The sequence below is a fragment of the Dendropsophus ebraccatus genome, chromosome 12 (genome assembly GCF_027789765.1).
Source record: "Dendropsophus ebraccatus isolate aDenEbr1 chromosome 12, aDenEbr1.pat, whole genome shotgun sequence".
NCBI lineage: Eukaryota > Metazoa > Chordata > Amphibia > Anura > Hylidae > Dendropsophus > Dendropsophus ebraccatus.
Genome location: NC_091465.1, coordinates 77,035,624 through 77,052,333, shown reverse-complemented (window position 1 = coordinate 77,052,333; position 16,710 = coordinate 77,035,624). Strand labels below are relative to the sequence as shown.

At 49.1% G+C, this 16,710-nt stretch overlaps 1 protein-coding gene across 2 annotated transcripts in view; it reads right to left on the bottom strand.

Annotated features, from left to right (window-relative positions):
- LOC138769072 (serine/threonine-protein phosphatase 2A 65 kDa regulatory subunit A alpha isoform) overlaps positions 1–13,561 on the bottom strand; it is a 29,716-nt gene extending 16,155 nt beyond the window's left edge. Inside the window, exons 1-9 of one of the 2 annotated variants that reach the window (XM_069947273.1) lie at positions 13,483–13,561; positions 9,650–9,740; positions 8,203–8,303; positions 7,882–8,114; positions 6,606–6,753; positions 6,356–6,511; positions 6,093–6,207; positions 2,176–2,246; positions 958–1,092 (exon numbers count right to left, since the gene is read on the bottom strand). In XM_069947273.1, coding sequence (XP_069803374.1) covers positions 958–1,092; positions 2,176–2,246; positions 6,093–6,207; positions 6,356–6,511; positions 6,606–6,753; positions 7,882–8,114; positions 8,203–8,303; positions 9,650–9,740; positions 13,483–13,515 — 1,083 coding nt within the window. In that variant the 5' untranslated portion in view covers positions 13,516–13,561. Of the gene's footprint in view, positions 1–957; positions 1,093–2,175; positions 2,247–6,092; positions 6,208–6,355; positions 6,512–6,605; positions 6,754–7,881; positions 8,115–8,202; positions 8,304–9,649; positions 9,741–12,845; positions 12,958–13,482 lie in introns of those variants that run through there. The other variant, XM_069947271.1, reaches the window with a different exon arrangement.
- Between the last annotated feature and the right edge of the window lie 3,149 nt (positions 13,562–16,710).

The following is a 16,710-nucleotide window of genomic DNA, read 5'->3' as shown; positions in this document are numbered from 1 at the left end:
GCACAGTGCAGCTGAATAGGACATCATACTGAGCTTGGACCTGTATGGCAAAAACTGAGTTCAGTATATGGAATCCCAAAGATTGCAACTAAGTCGGCACTCGCTGTAAGCAGGGTAATCAATGATCATTAATGTCCATCAATGTCAGACAACCCCCACCAGTCCTCCGTCCCACTTATTCCTCCTCTTCTTTGTACACTGTCCCAAAAGTACTTTTGCTTTCACTTAGCTTAGTGCATCAAACACGTTACTCGCATCCCATGAGAGAGTCCACCTCAATCCCCCTGCTGTAACGCATCCACAGTCTCCAAAGTTCAGCTCACAGTTCCTCTTCCCTCAAGCACACACTTTCACATGTATACTACACCCCTCCTCGGCGGCTTCAATGCTCTCAGTTCTTTCTTATCTTGTGACCCCAGACTTTCAGCAGTCTTCCGTCTCCTCCACCGCCTTTCACAGATCTCTCAGTCGGTTGCAAAAGTTCGACCTAATCTCGTATCTGGATCAGCTGCTTCTCCGCCAGAACGCCATCAGCTTTCCTTCGCTCCTTCCTTCACTCTGCTAGCCCCACGCTTCCATCAGCATCAATACCGCAATCAAGCCAGGCACGGCCAGACAGCTTTCTCACACCTGCACACCTTCTGACTGCATTGGCAGGGTCCCGAATAACCACCACATTTTGAAGCCGCGCCGGTGAGGTGAGAGACGTCACGCTACGCGAAGCATTCCTAGAAACACTAAATTCTATGGGACCGGTCAATGGGAAAACGCCTGATCGTTGGCTGATTGCATCCTATGTGCTGGGGCAACTATACACTAATTCAATGGACACATGCTTAAAACAAAGCAACAGCAGATTGTGATTTACTTTACAGAATGTTTTCCCTTCCCTTCACTATCCTATCTGTATACAGAGCGGAACAGACAGATGTTACTCAGTAACCACTACACACTTACCTCATCCTTCAGCTGGGCCAGGAAGAGAGGAAGAAGATGCTCAATGGTATTGTCCTTCCCCAGGATAGGAGACAAGCCCATGATGACAGAGGCCAGGGCAGACTTCACATGTTGGTTGGCATCTGAAACCAACTCCTAAGAAGGAAGACGACAGAAGAGCGACATGTAGTAACCATATACTGTAGTAGCCTGCACAACTGATTACAGTCCGAGTGACCAATGCAGAAGCCCACTCAACCATAGTTAAATGGTTTTAAAAGAGGCAACGCAGGGGTTCCTTTTATAAGCCAACATGGAAAGCTACTACAAAAGGGGCTTCCCACTCTAGAAGACACAGCTAAGGACCCTTTTACACTGCGCCTGAGGTTGTGCTATCATTTATGGGGTGAATTTGGGTCAAAAAATGTGATTCCGCAAATTTTGGGGCATTTCATGTTTACGTAATGCACTTTAGGGTAAAACTGGCATTTTTTCTTTATTCTATAGGTCAGTCTGAACACAGCGATATGCATGTTTACTAGGTTTCCTAAAGTTACTATCTTTATTAGCAGTAAAACTGATCTCTAGTTTTTATTAGTAACTTTTTTCTAGATCAGACGTATTGATCGCCTATTTATTTTATTTATGTTAATTAGCTTTATTATTTTTATGTATTTTATGTATAAAATGGGAAAGGGGGTTGATTTTCACTTTTATTGGGGGAGGGGCTTTGGGATATGTTTTATTTTTTTTTACACTTTTATAGTCCCCTTAGGGGACTATAACATACACAAATTAGATCAGTTACACTGATCACTGCTATGCCATAGTGTTTAAGGGGCTAATGGCAGGCAGCCGCACAAGCAGCCAGTCCTCACCCTCTATGGGGCGAGCTCAGCTCGTGAGCCCACTCCATAGCCCGGTTCCCCCGGCAGATCGTACATTTACACCCCTTTACGCGAAGGTCCAGGCTGCAGGGGCATAAAAGGTACACCCCATGTAGGGGGCATTTCATTACCGGTGGATGCAGTCCTAGGGAGTTCTGGAAAACATGGATATAGCCTATGACTGTATCCATGTTTTCAGGACTCCCAAGACCTGCATCAAACTTCTGCAGCCACCTGAAGTAAAATGGTTCATGCTCCGGTTCAAACAAACCCAAGCATGCTGAAAATGTACATCTTCTACAGGCTTTGTCCACAATGGAGAACCCTCTTACAGAACAGTGAACACCATTACCTTGACGCACGGCAGGATCTGTGTCATAATCACATTCTCGCGACAGTCAGCAGACAGGTTTTCGCAGAACTCTGTTACAGAGAGAAGAGGATTGTGAGCAGCAAGATACAGAGGGGAAGCAACCGTGACCTTACATTACCTAACCCCATATAATGCAGAGTGCCATTACACCCCTAGTGGATGTATATAGAGGTGCTGAGGCCTGCCAGATGATGGTACATGATGCTATACTACACACTTGTATATAAAACATACACTACTATATAAAGCCCGCACACATTACAGAAATGTCTAAAACCATTGATTTCAGCGGGTCCAGCCAGGTGATGTGTTTGGGGGTGTGCAAAATCTTCCTGAAGGGCAAAAGCCGAGTGAAGGAATGACCGGCTTACCATCTCCACAGACCTGTCTTTCATGGGAAAGAAAAATCAGGTATGTTAAGGTCCAATGTGACCAAAAATCTGATTCCGAACTTGTTTCAAGACCTTACCACTGAGCATGTGCAGAACAGCATTGCCTGATTATAGGTAAATGCATGGGAGGTTCTGTATGACTATACCAGAGGATAGAAATAATAGGAGGGATGACCACTGAGGCCCTCACTGATCACAAGAACAGGGGTCCCCAGTTGAAAGCAGCTGTAGTCTAGGTCTATTATATGCACTGCTGCCCCAAATTCTATAGGCCAACTCTAAATGGTCAATTACAATAACCAGCTTTCAGCAGTCCTGTACGGTTATGTGCACACCTTCCTTCAGCCGCTGTTCATTGAGAAGCACTTAGTGTCACAGTTTTATACATTTTTTTTTTCCAGAAATCAATGTTACAGGCGATTTTAAGAAACTTTGTAATTTGTTTTTTTTTAGCCGAAAAATGCATTTTTATCATGAAAAAGCAGTTTGAAGCCCTCACCGGCTATCTCCTCTGAAGTCAGCACAGACCTCTCTGACCTCTGAATAGTGGCTTTCACTTAGGCCTCGTTGTGTAATCCTTTGTTCTCTGCTGTGACTAATCCCCCTCCCCTCTCCATAGGTTACACAGGGTCCGACTGATGTAAAAGAGTTGAGATTTCCCGATAATGAGCAGTGAATGAGAGAGAGGAGGAAAGGGGGGGGGGGGGGGAAGACCTGGGGAAAGGCTTTTGCTGCATTTGCATAATGGCATATTTGCCTAATGAACCTAATTACAAAGTTTAAAAAAAAAAAAACACACACACACACGACAGTGACACTTTAAGACCCCAGTTTTATAAATGTTGGGGATGCCTTTGGATGCCAACCCCTTTCACAATATGCAACAGGTGATCTAAGAGAATATACTGATCTATAAATGTCTCTGTATAAACCATACAGGCCTCATATCAAAGACATTTTATTTAAAGAAAAAAAGTTATGACCTTTAGGGTAGCTTCACACACACCGTATCGCAGCAGATTTTTTTTTGCGGTGGATCCACAGCAGATTAGAGCTAAATAACTGAACACTGTATCAAATCTGCACCATCAAATTCGCTGCAGATCTGCTGCGGATGCGATGTGTGTGTGAAGGCACCCTTAAAATATTTTTAACAGCCAGCGCCAACTGCATTGGAGCAGTACTAGAGCTACTACAGCCTCATGCAAGAGGAGCCTTAAAAAAAAAAAAAAAAAAAAAAAAAAAGTCATGTGACCTTTCCCACTTTTTGTAAGATGCCATGTTATGATGAAGCCTTTGAAGGCAGCCAATGTGACTGAATCACATCCATTGTGATGTGGTACCTTCTTCCTGTGGGACATGTATTCAGCTTAGGTTTGTAGATGAACATATCAATTAGTTTAGTCATTTGGTTTCTCCGCCATCCTCTCCAGGGCTATGAGGGGAAATGGGCGTCTCCATGGAGAACAGATAATTGTCACCTTCTTGGATCTGCATTGCAGAACATCAGCGGGTGAGTCTAACCTGAGTCACAATGTATACGGAGAATTATACAGGCCCCTTCGGCTTCTCCCCCATTTCTTAGCAGGCTCACAAGAGCAGACACTGTAATAATCGCCCCCTCTCATTATATCCGGCAGCGTTCCCTAATAGACATCTTCCTGACGTCATGTTTCCAAGGAGGCCTGAAGGGGCAGAGACTAGTTCATTATTTCCTTCTGTGCACAGAATAGTGCCTTGTACCCATTACACATGTAAGACATCACATAACGGATTGGGATCTCTGTGTGACAACCAGACGCCTCTCATAGGCTGCAGGCTATCCTGAAGACATCTTTACCTCCCAGTAAGGATCCCAACATATCAAGTTTTCATCTCAACATTTTACATCACAGCTTTGTGCCTTTCGTTTTGTTTGCTGGTAATAGCCATCACGGAACAGGAAAAAGAAATATATATATATATTATATACATATTTTTTTTTTTCCCCTGTACTGTGATTGCTATTACCAGCAAACACATGAAAGGCACAAAGCTGTGATGTAAAATGTTAGCGATGCAATGCAAACATGTGATAAGTGGGGATCCTTACTGGAAGGTAAAGAAAATAAAATAAAAAACTGGGAGAACTCTTTTTTTTTTTTACTATCAAACTGAATACCGAAATCATAAATGAAGGGCAAAAGGGAGGGTTCGAAAATGTATGGATGTGATTGTGATGACTAGGGATGAGCTAATTGACAGTAGGAACTAAGCATTCTGCTCATTAGTCTGCGGGGCTCACCCTCCTGCAGTCTGGTAGGCCAACTCCTGACAGGCCTCTGCCCGGATACTGCAGAGCAGGGCCTACAGAGACATGCCGTGAGCACGCACCACTTCCGGTAGCACGCGCATGCCGCAGTAGGGACACCCCTCTGACATCTTTACGTCCTCCGCTACAGCGTGCGAGTCTCCTGGCATCAGTGAAAACAAGCAAGCCACGAGGTAACACCGGAGGGGCCAGGAGGACTAGCGGGGACCCGTTCATCTGGAGGTGCCGGAGCAGGAGCCAGACTTGGCCGAGAAACCACCTCAGGAGCCGGTAAGCACATATCTTACCTCGTTGATCCCCAGTCCCTATAGACTGTCCATACCGGAGGAGAGCCTCCTCCACATCCTGCTCCCACAGGACAGGAAACAGTAAGGCTACGTTCACACAGAGCAAAAAGGGGCGGATTACGCAAGGAAATATTTCCGCCTGAAATCAACTGACGCTGAATTCCGAGCAGAATATAAGCAGAATGTAAGCAGAATCCCTGCGTATTCAGCTAGGAAAGTGTTCAGCTCGTAATCAGCTCTTGACAAATTCAGCGCGGAATACTCGAGGAATCCGCGCTGAATCCGCATGCATTCAGCGCTGAAATTCAGCGAGTATTTGGCGAGTAAACTAGACTATACCAGAATATATACTAGAATGCTCCTCCCCCCCCCCTTTTTTCCCCCATTTCCGCGCTGATTCAGCGCGTAATTTCCGCTTGTATTACGCTTGTTTCCGCGCTGAAACAGAAAATTAGAGCCCCATTGGTTTGTATAGGCTTCCGCTAGCCGAAGAATGAACATGTTCATTCTTCTGGCGGAAAGCGGATTAGTTCAGTGCGGAAATTCCACCGTGTGAACTGCAGAGCAGAATTTCCATTCAACACAATGGAAATTAGCTCTGCACCTATTTTAACGGCTGAAATTTCAGCGCAGAAATTCAGCTGCTTTTGCTCTGTGTGAACGAGCCCTAACTGGTGGTGGTGAGACAGCGCTGCACCTGGTCATGTAAATATGGACACAGATAGTACAGACTTTCTCTCTATAAATGCTGCAGATACAGAAGGTACTGCCTCTCTGTCTCCCTAAATATGGCTACAGATAGTACAGCTTTATTAAAGTAATATTTAAAATAAATAACACACATTACTCCCCTGAGTACCCTTTACCCTGGTAAATACCCTATTTATACAAGATAAGTTGACCTACCTTTGACCTTGTGGGAAGCTGCAGCTCGCACCTCAGCCTCACAATCCTTCATCAGGTTTTGAAAGGCAGGGACCAGATCAGTTTTGGTGATTTCAGGGCCAACAGCTTTCTGAAGCTGAATGAAAGACACGACCAGGAATCAGCACATTACGAGGGATATAATATCACAACTTGAATTATGTAACATAGGAAATAAAGTCCTGGGTGTACTGGACTGAAACATGGTGTAAGTATCACCCTCAGCACCAGAATCTCTCATCTACCTCTGTAAACTTGTCTGCCACCATGTAACGGACTCTCCAAGACTTGTCCTCGGCGGCCTGTCGCAGCGTCGGCATCACCAGCGGTTCCAGCTCCTCCTGGGGCAGCAGCTGAGCAATGTTGACGCAGGCCTCCACAGCCAATAAGCGCACAGAATCCTGGGAAGACAGGCGCAGGGCGCTCAATGATACATGGCCCAGTACAGGGTATGTAGACAACTTCTCCCAAACAGATCAGTCGCCAAGATTGTACCTGCTCATCAGAGGCAAGATTGGAGAACATGGGGATTATTTCACTCTTCACGTGTTCTAGCTCCAAAACTTTAGCAAATTCCCCCAGTTTAGAGGCGGCGGCTCGTCTGACCATAGGAGTGTCATCCGAGCACAGATTGCGGAAGTGTCTGAAAAGAGAAAACAAACATTTAGTAACAGGCTCATAATAACTAGGCCAGGCTCATAATAACTAGGCCAACTACTCGGAATCCAGTTCACACCATTTAGCAAGATAAGATGAGGGTCTGCTTGGTGCTCCAGCAGCCCTGTGACCATCTAACAAGGAGGTGGCCATACTGCTTCTTCTATCTCCTGGGAACAGTGGGCATATATGAAGAGAATGCTGATCAGACAAAAGAATCATTCAAGAATCTTCTCCCTCTTTATAATATCACCTATAATCTGTACAATTTGGGTATGTTCATGCTGAGCAAAGCAAAAACGCCTGCCTCAGAGTCACACAGTGTCTCTATGGGATGGCTTGTACGCCTCCGCTCCTCGCTCAAAGCACTGACATGTCTTGAGTGGAGGTAAGTGGCATGCCAGCCCTCCCATAGAAACACTGTGTGACACTAAGGCAGGCTGGATGCATCTATGTTAATGCCAGGGACATGTTCTTCAATGGAATACTACATGTTATGGGTCACAATAAGGCTCCATTCACACTACAGAATCAGCACAGGTTCTGTGCAGAAATCCCCGCGCAGACTCCTGCCTTCAATCTCTTTGAACGTGACTGCTTGCAGTTGCTTTCGGGGGGTGGTTGCGCACAAAATCTCTGCGCCGATTCAGTAGTGTGAACAGAGCCTAAAGGTGGAAATAAATCTGAAATAAATGTGTCTAGGTCTGGTTTTCTGTTGAATGACAAAGCCATGACATTTTAACAGGGGTGCGTAGACTTTTTACATCCACTTTACATGTACTCAAGAAACGGCAATACCGGAGCAAAAGTAGTCTCTCCTCCCCAAGAACTACACATAACAATAGTCTGTTATTCCTATTTTAATATTGCCGTTACTTTTCTTCTTGCCAATTGAGTGTTTGGCCCTACAGATTCTGACCTCAGCAATGACTGAACATTGCCAAACTGAACCAATATTCATTTTCAGGAAGAATAATGGAGGAACAAGCCGACATCTGGTTTTAAGCAAAGGTGATCCAGAATTAATGTGCACTATACGTATTGAGGAAAAAAATGATACCTTTAAAATAAGACATTAAAAAGAAAAAAACTGGTGACCACTACATTTCCTTACTGTCTGAGTTCTGCTTTGACGGTGCTGGAGACCCGGGGATAGCAGACGCTGAACAATCCACAAGCCGACGTGCGGGATGTGAACCAGTCTCCGCTGGCCAGGCGCTTCACCAGGGGCACAAAGTGCGCCTCGAGGTCTGAAGGAGAGTGCTCATGGGAAATGGCCCGGAGAGATTCCACTGCTTTGTCCCTCACCACGGTCTCCTCCACTGTGGCCAGGCTCTCTAAAGGAGGCTGGAGATAAAAGATGTGATCAGAGAGGTCTATATACGCAGGAGGAAAGGGTCATTCATCTACCCAACACTTCAACACAAAGACTTACCAATAAGCAATGCACAAACTCTGGACCCCCGACCAGAGAAGTAAAGGTCCCCAGCTGTTCAGCCAAGGCCAGTAGCACTTCATCTTCATCATAGATGGTATCTGCAGGACACGAATGAGACTTACTGACACGTCCACAAGTTCTGTAACTTTAGTCAACTATGCGGAACCATCAGCATTACTGACACTCCGGTACAGCCCAACATGTGTCCTATCTACCCAGGGACCCTAACTCTTCCCACTATGTGGCATCCTAGTATAAATGAACGTATCAATAACAGCCTAACACTTCCCAAGTATGACCAAGAGTCAGGTGATCACCCATGTATTGACGGTCACAAATGTTGCAGGCCTTGCAGATCTCACCATATTATCTCAACAAATACACTGCAAAAACCTGTACATTTAGGCCCTACTAAACTACACATGGTAGTCACCAGCTGAATAAGGAGACACCACACTGTATACTAGGGCCAGCGATTGGCCAATGAAGAAGTGAACATTTGCTGCCTTGACGAGCAATTGTGTTACTTTAACATGCTTTAAAAAAATTAAAAATAAATTAATAATAATATGATTATATATAGATAGCCATCTATCAGCCTGTGTAATATAGTATATGCCAGTGACAAATGATGAAGCAGAGGGCAGCACAAGAGATCCAGCCATCAATAATGCGGCCCACCTTGTGCCATTGTTGAGCCCTGTACGTTATTCCTTAGTGTACCTCCAGTGTGTTTCTCAGAAATGACTATGGTGCACACAGTGGAACATCAGGAGATCGGGCGTCCCACGCCATCTCCATCCCTCCGGGCGTCCCACGCCATCTCCATCCCTCCGGGCGTCCCACGCCATCTCCATCCCTCCGGGCGTCCCACGCCATCTCCATCCCTCCGGGCGTCCCACGCCATCTCCATCCCTCCGGGCGTCCCACGCCATCTCCATCCCTCCGGGCGTCCCACGCCATCTCCATCCCTCCGGGCGTCCCACGCCATCTCCATCCCTCCGGGCGTCCCACGCCATCTCCATCCCTCCGGGCGTCCCACGCCATCTCCATCCCTCCGGGCGTCCCACGCCATCTCCATCCCTCCGGGCGTCCCACGCCATCTCCATCCCTCCGGGCGTCCCACGCCATCTCCATCCCTCCGGGCGTCCCACGCCATCTCCATCCCTCCGGGCGTCCCACGCCATCTCTATCCCTCCGGGCGTCCCACGCCATCTCTATCCCTCCGGGCGTCCCACGCCATCTCTATCCCTCCGGGCGTCCCACGCCATCTCTATCCCTCCGGGCGTCCCACGCCATCTCTATATCTCCGGGCGTCCCACGCCATCTCTATACCCCCAGTCACCAGTGACAGAGCCAGCGTTGTGCTAGACACAGACCTAGTACATATCCCCCATGTATAACACCAGTCTTATTCTTACCTACATTACTTCTAATCACGTACCTGTCAGGAAGGGCAGGAGCTCGCTGCGGGTCCTCTCAACCCCCAGGGCCAGAGCAATAGTGGAAAGCTTCTTAATACTGTTCAGACGGAGCTGAAAGGCAAAAGAAAACCTGAAGGGTGAGAGACTACATCACTATTGTGGGGTATGAGATCCACTATGCTAAAAGGAAGAAAAAACAGCAAGAGAACTAACCCCAGGGGTCTCCTTCCAGGACAGGAACACTACAGACTCTAGCAGCCAGGTAGGGGACCACAGGAAACATCCGGATTGTTAGGGAGCCAATCATGTTCCACTATAGGACAGAGGTGTCACTCAGGCCCTCCAGCTGTTGCCAAAGGTTTAGCCCCCCCAAGCATGATGGGAGCAATAGTAATGTAACAGCTGAAGGGTCCGAGTCTGACACCTGTGCTGTAGGATATCACTCCATGTCCAGATGGCTTCACTGACTAACATGCCGTCCCCTCTCCTTACTGTGCCCCCACCAGGACATGCTGTGTAAGGGGACAGCTCACACAGGCAGAACCGGTGTCTGACATAGAAGCCATGCTGATTTATGGGTTCAAAAAACCACAGCGCCATTCTGGAAAACCCTGCTCCCATTGACTTCAATAGACAATAGACAATAGTCCATTTTACTTTACATACAAGCCACCTATATGCCTACAGCTGCCATAACTGTCTTCAAGATGCACGAAGCGCAGGTGATCTCATCCGCACATGGGAGAAGCGTTGGATTAAAAGGGCATTTCCATCTAGAGTAGTCATGCCCTATCCTGAGGGACCCTGACAGGTCGCTGACCCCCACCTGGGATGGTATATTCCAGCCACACACCTATAACATATGGACATGACTCCATAAAATGTATGTCACCATGGCTGAGCAGACGGATAGATCCCTATTTATTTATATAACTATTCGCTTAGGGTGTGGCTTATAAGTCAAGTGGGCGGTCCTACTCTGTGACTGACAGCCTTTCCTGTACAAGGCTACTTTCACAAAAAAACGGATGGAAAAAAGGATGCATGTGTGTGCATCCGTTTTTTTCATTCAATTCCATTATATAAAAAAGGATCAAAACAGCTGTTTTTTTTGTTTTTGTTTTTTTTTAACGGACACAAAAATGAGGTCGACTATGTTTTTTTGTACAGTAAAAAAATATGGATCCGTTTTGTTCCTTTTTTATAATGGAAGTCAATGGAAAAACGGATACACACACATCCATCCATTTTTCATCTGTTCTTTGCAAAAACGTAGCGTGAACCCAGCCTAAGCATACACACAGCTTATCAGAGCTATACCGGAACCTCGGACGGCATGAGAACGGTCACTGGCTCGTATGTGTGGCCCTATGGCCGTCCACCCCGTATTACACAGGGAGATGGGGCGGCTGACTGACAACGGGTCTTTTTCCTGCTAAAAAGCCCCGATCAGCTGATATGTGAGCGTCTGCTTGTTTCTCCGCTGATCGCTGATCACATTACTCAGGGAGATATCAGCTGACATGGACTCCTTGTCATATAGGGGCCCAAGAACAGCAGAAATCCAGTATGGCTGACCCGGTCATGTGTCAGGAGGCCGGCAGCATCAGGTCTCTTACCTGGGGGGATATACCTGCACTGTGATCACATGAGGGGATCATAAACCTCTGCACAAGTCCCCTATAAACACAGCGAATGACCCCCCCCCCCCCAATATGTCTTCCTGCTGACAGTGTGCAGAGATCCCAGTCATAGCGACGGACTGATTAATTACTACAAGAAGGAGACAAGTCTGTAAAAAAGCTTTTCTTTTAAGTCAACTGGTGTCAGAAAGTGCCAGAGATTGGTAATTTATATCTATTTTAAAAAAATCTCCAGTCTTCCAGTACTAATCAGCTGCTGTATGTCCTGCAGGATGTGCTCTATTCTTTGCAGTCTGGAGAGCAGGAGAGGTTTTCTGTGGGGATTTGCTGCTGCTCTGGACAGTTCCTGACATGGACAGAGGTGGCAGCAGAGAGCACTGTGTCAGGCTGGAAAGAATACACCACTTCCTGCAGGACATACAGCAGCTGAAAAGTACTGGAAGCCTGGAGGTTTTTTTTTATAGAAGTAAATTCCAAATCGGTAAAAGTTTCTGACACCAGTTGATTGAAAAGAAAAAAAAAAACTTTGCTGGAGTACCCCTTTAATTAAAGGGAAAGCAGAGATGTCATCTTAGTGCCCAACACGAGGAGGGACCTGGCAGTCCGCGGAATATAACAAGAAAGCCGCTCCGCCGTATCCAAGCCGAGATGCGGGATACACACTCCGCCGTATCCAAGCCGAGATGCAGGATACACACTCCGCCGTATCCAAGCCGAGATGCGGGATACACACTCCGCCGTATCCAAGCCGAGATGCGGGATACACACTCCGCCGTATCCAAGCCGAGATGCGGGATACACACTCCGCCGTATCCAAGCCTAGATGCGGGATACACACTCCGCCGTATCCAAGCCTACATGCGGGATACACACTCCGCCGTATCCAAGCCTACATGCGGGATACACACTCCGCCGTATCCAAGCCTAGATGCGGGATACACACTCCGCCGTATCCAAGCCTAGATGTGGGATACACACTCTACTGTATCCAAGCAGACACGTGGGACACACTCTACCGTATCCAAGCCTAGATGCAGGATACACACTCTACCGTATCCAAGCCTAGATGCAGGATACACACTCTACCGTATCCAAGCCTAGATGCAGGATACACACTCTACCGTATCCAAGCCTACATGTGGGATACAGTCTCAATGGCCATCTGAGGGATGGAGCCTGCTGCGGATCTAAGTCTCTAAGTATCTAAGTCTATCAGGTGGGATACATGACAGTCAGTCTGCTATTTGGGAACAAGGCTGTTGACTTCTGTATCCAAGTCAGGTGGGCTACAGCCGTGTATCTAAGCCCCCCCGGTTGGATACAGCCCGCCTGGGTGAGGGGCGGGCCCGGAGAGCTCTCGCGAACTCCTATGGGAGGTGTAGGCCCTTTCTGTGCGGGGACTACAGCTCCCAGCATGCCCTCCAGCATAAGAGGTGACACAGCAGGGCCGGGCGGGGGCCACACCGAGCACCCCGGGGCCCGCAGGCCTTTACCGGCCCCGGTGTATGAAGCGCAGGAGCCGTCAGTCCGCCCCCGGTCATGGCCGCCTCCGCCCCGGCTCCCCGCGCCTCACCTGCACGTCCTCATTGCGCAGCTCATCGATGAGCACGGCAATGGGATACAGAGAGTCGTCCCCGTCAGCCGCCGCCATCTTGCTTCTTCCTGTCAGGTAGAAAGTGTAGGGGCGGGGACGGGGCCTCCCGGGCTTTCATGCAGGGGTACGAAGCCCCGCCCACCACGCAGACGTCACGATCTGCCAATGTTTATAGCAACGCGTTCTCCTATAGGAAGCCGAGACCGCGTTCCCTGGAGACGGTCACCGCCAGGGCGCTAGGACGTGACGTCACCCGCCTGAGGCTCCGGCCGCCATCTTGGTATTTCCCTTATGGGCAGAGCGCTTCATTTTCATGATAGATCGCTATGTGGTTGTGTTTGCTGGCTGTGACTCAGTACTATCACTGATGATGGGCTATAGCAGAGTATGCAGGACGTCTCTGCCCCCTAATGGTCGGCTCCAGAATACACTGATAGTTTCCTATACTCCTCTATGTGTTGCACTCTGTGAGGGTCTGACACTGTTGGAGTCTTTCGGAGCAGCCCTGGATTATAATAGGAGCATATTACAGTAACAATGCTGTTGCTGATAGCAACCAATCACAGCTCGGTTATCATTTAGGATCTAGCCGACTCACATAGAAATGGCTATTTACCTTGGTCACGATCCACCAAGTTTGGCCAGCCATGATCAGTTCAACTGCAATCTCCTGGAAGTACTGGCAGTTGGTCTCCACTGAGACTACAAGCAAGGGCGATCGTGTGGGTGCTGTTGCATAGCGACAGCGGGGTCACAGTTCAAAGAGGAAACCAGGAAGTGAGCAGATCCATGAAGGAGAAGAACTCTACTGGAATGTAAGTACAGTGGTGCCTTGGATTTCGAGCATAATTCGTTCCGGCACCGTGCTTGTAATCCAAATCCACTCTTAAACCAAAGCAAATTTTCCCATAAGAAATCATAGAAATGCAGACAACTGGTTCCACACCCCAAAAATAATGATTTATTAGCCTGAATAACAAGTAAAACTAATGAAACAAACATCTAGAAACAGCTGAACATGTCATTTTATAAGTTACTGTACAGTAATGGAGCGGATGGGAAACACAAGGGCTGATAGAGACTGCAGGGAGCATGAAGCAATGAGCAGGACAGATGTGGGCACAGACATGCAGCACTCTCTGTCTGGGGAGAGAGGGGTTACAGCTATGAAGAGATTACCTCCACAGTCCTGTCCCCTGATGTAAGCCCCAGCCTGAAGTGAATCTGCCATGATTTGGATGGTGAGGGAGACTTCCTGGGTCAGAGTACCGGGCTGTAGACCCCGCTATGCAGACCATGCCCCTCCTCCACTCGCGCTTCCACCCAGTACAGGGAGCTCTTACACCAAAGCAATGCTCTTACACCAAGTCACAATTTTGAAAAACTATGAGCTCTTAAACCAAAACGCTCTTAAACCAAGTTACTCTTAAACCAAGGTACGACTGTATATATTTCTTGATGTACATACTGTACATGTGTGCGGTACACATATCATTATACCAGTTTTAAGTCACAGCACAACTTATTTAGACACCTTACTTGTGTTGTATATGGAGGAGGTTTGGATAACTTCTCCAACAGACAATGTAAGCGGTTGCGGAGCCTCAAAGGTAAGTGAATGGGTGCTGGGTGTGCATTATAGGAAGTCTCTGGGTGCTGGGTGTGCATTATAGGAAGTCACTGGGTGCTGGGTGTGCGTTATAGGAAGTCACTGGGTGCTGGGTGTGCATTATAGGAAGTCACTGGGAGCTGGGTGTGCATTATAGGAAGTCGCTGGGTGTGCATTATACCAAGTCACTGGGTGCTGGGTGTGCATTATAGGCAATGGCGGATTATAATGTAGGCGGTTTGGGCGGCCGCCCGGGGCCCGAGGCTCCGGGGGGGCCCATGCCACACCGCCCACATTATAATGCCGCCCGGGAGGCCCCCTTCCCCCCGCCACTGCACTCTTGTGACCGCAAGCATTGTTTCGCTTGCGGTCACAAGAGTCTCCGGCTGCCTCCGTCTGATGCGCGGCTGCCGGGGGTGTCCGGTCCTCTCCCCGGCAGCGCGCGCATCACACAGCTCCTAGTGCCGCCTGGCGCCCTGACTTCCGGTACTGGGAGCGCACGTACCGGAAGTCAGGGCCCAGGCGGCACTAGGAGCTGTGTGATGCGCGCGCTGCCGGGGAGAGGACCGGACACCCCCGGCAGCCGCGCATCAGCCGGAGACTGCAGACGGAGAGAGGATCGACGGGGGAACGCAGGGTAGGTGAGTTATATTTTGTTATTTTTGTGTTATTTACTCACTGGGGGGGGCATCTATAAAGGGGAGAAGAGGGGGACCATCTATAAGGGGGGAAAGAGGGGGACCATCTATAAGGGGGGGAAAGAGGGGGACCATCTATAAGGGGGGAAAGAGTGGGACCATCTATAAGGGGGGGGAAAGAGGGGGACCATCTATAAGGGGGGAAGAGGGGGACCATGTATAGAGGGGGACCATCTATAGAGGGTGAAAGGGGGACCATCTATAAGGGGGGAAAGAGGGGGACCATCTATAAGGGGGGAAAGAGGGGGACCATCTATAAGGGAGGGGGGGAGAGGGGGACCATCTATAAGGGAGGGGGGAGAGGGGGACCATCTATAAGGGAGGGGGGAGAGGGGGACCATCTATAAAGGGAGGGGGTAGAGGGGGACTATCCATAAGGGAGGGGGGGAGAGGGGGACCATCTATAAGGGAGGGGGGAGGGGGACCATCTATAAGGGAGGGGGGAGAGGGGGACCATCTATAAAGGGAGGGGGGAGAGGGGGACCATCTATAAGGGAGGGGGGAGAGGGGGACCATCTATAAAGGGAGGGGGGAGAGGGGGACCATCTATAAGGGAGGGGGGGGGGAGAGGGGGACCATCTATAAGGGAGGGGGGGGAGAGGGGGACCATCTATAAGGGAGGGGGGAGAGGGAGACATCTATAAGGGAGGGGGGAAAGAGGGGGACCATCTATAAGGGGGGAAAGGAGGACCAGCTATAAGGGGGGAAAGAGGGGGACCATCTATAAGGGAGGGGGGAGAGGGGGACCATCTATAAGGGGGGAAAGGAGGACCAGCTATAAGGGGGGAAAGAGGGGGACCATCTATAAGGGAGGGGGGAGAGGGGGACCATCTATAGAGGGGGGAAAAGAGGACCAGCTATAAGGGGGGAGAGGGAAGAGGGGGACCAGCTATAAAGGGGGAAAGAGGGGGACCATCTATAAGGGGGAAAGAGGGGGACCAGCTATAGAGGGGGAAAGAGGGGGACAATCTATAAAGGGGGAAAGAGGGGGACCAGCTATAAAGGGGGAAAGAGGGGGACCATCTATAAGGGGGGAAAGAGGGGGACCAGCTATAAAGGGGGACAAGAGGGGGACCAGCTATAAAGGGGGACTATCTCCTATAGGATTAGCACCCTCCTCTCCTGACATCCTCTGTGCTGCTCGGACCTCTCCTATAAGATCAGCACCCTCCTCTCCTGACATCCTCTGTGCTGCTGTGACCTTGGGGGGGGGGCAACATCAGGGGACCAGGTGAGGTGGCGATATGTTTATTGGGGGCAGTGGAGGTGGGGTGGGCAATGCTTACTGGGGGTAGCAGCAAGGGACCAAACATTATGTTTATTAGGGCCAGCAGGGAGGGGAGGCAGGCAATGTTTATTGGGGACAGGGGGGGGGGGGGGGAGGCGCAGTAGCAGATTATAATGTGGGCGAATTGACTGGGGGGGGGCCCAGGTTGGGTGGACAGCCCGGGGCCCAGGGTACATTTAATCCGCCACTGATTATAGGAAGTCACTGGATGCTGGGTGCATTATAGGAAGTCACTGGGTGCTGGGTGTG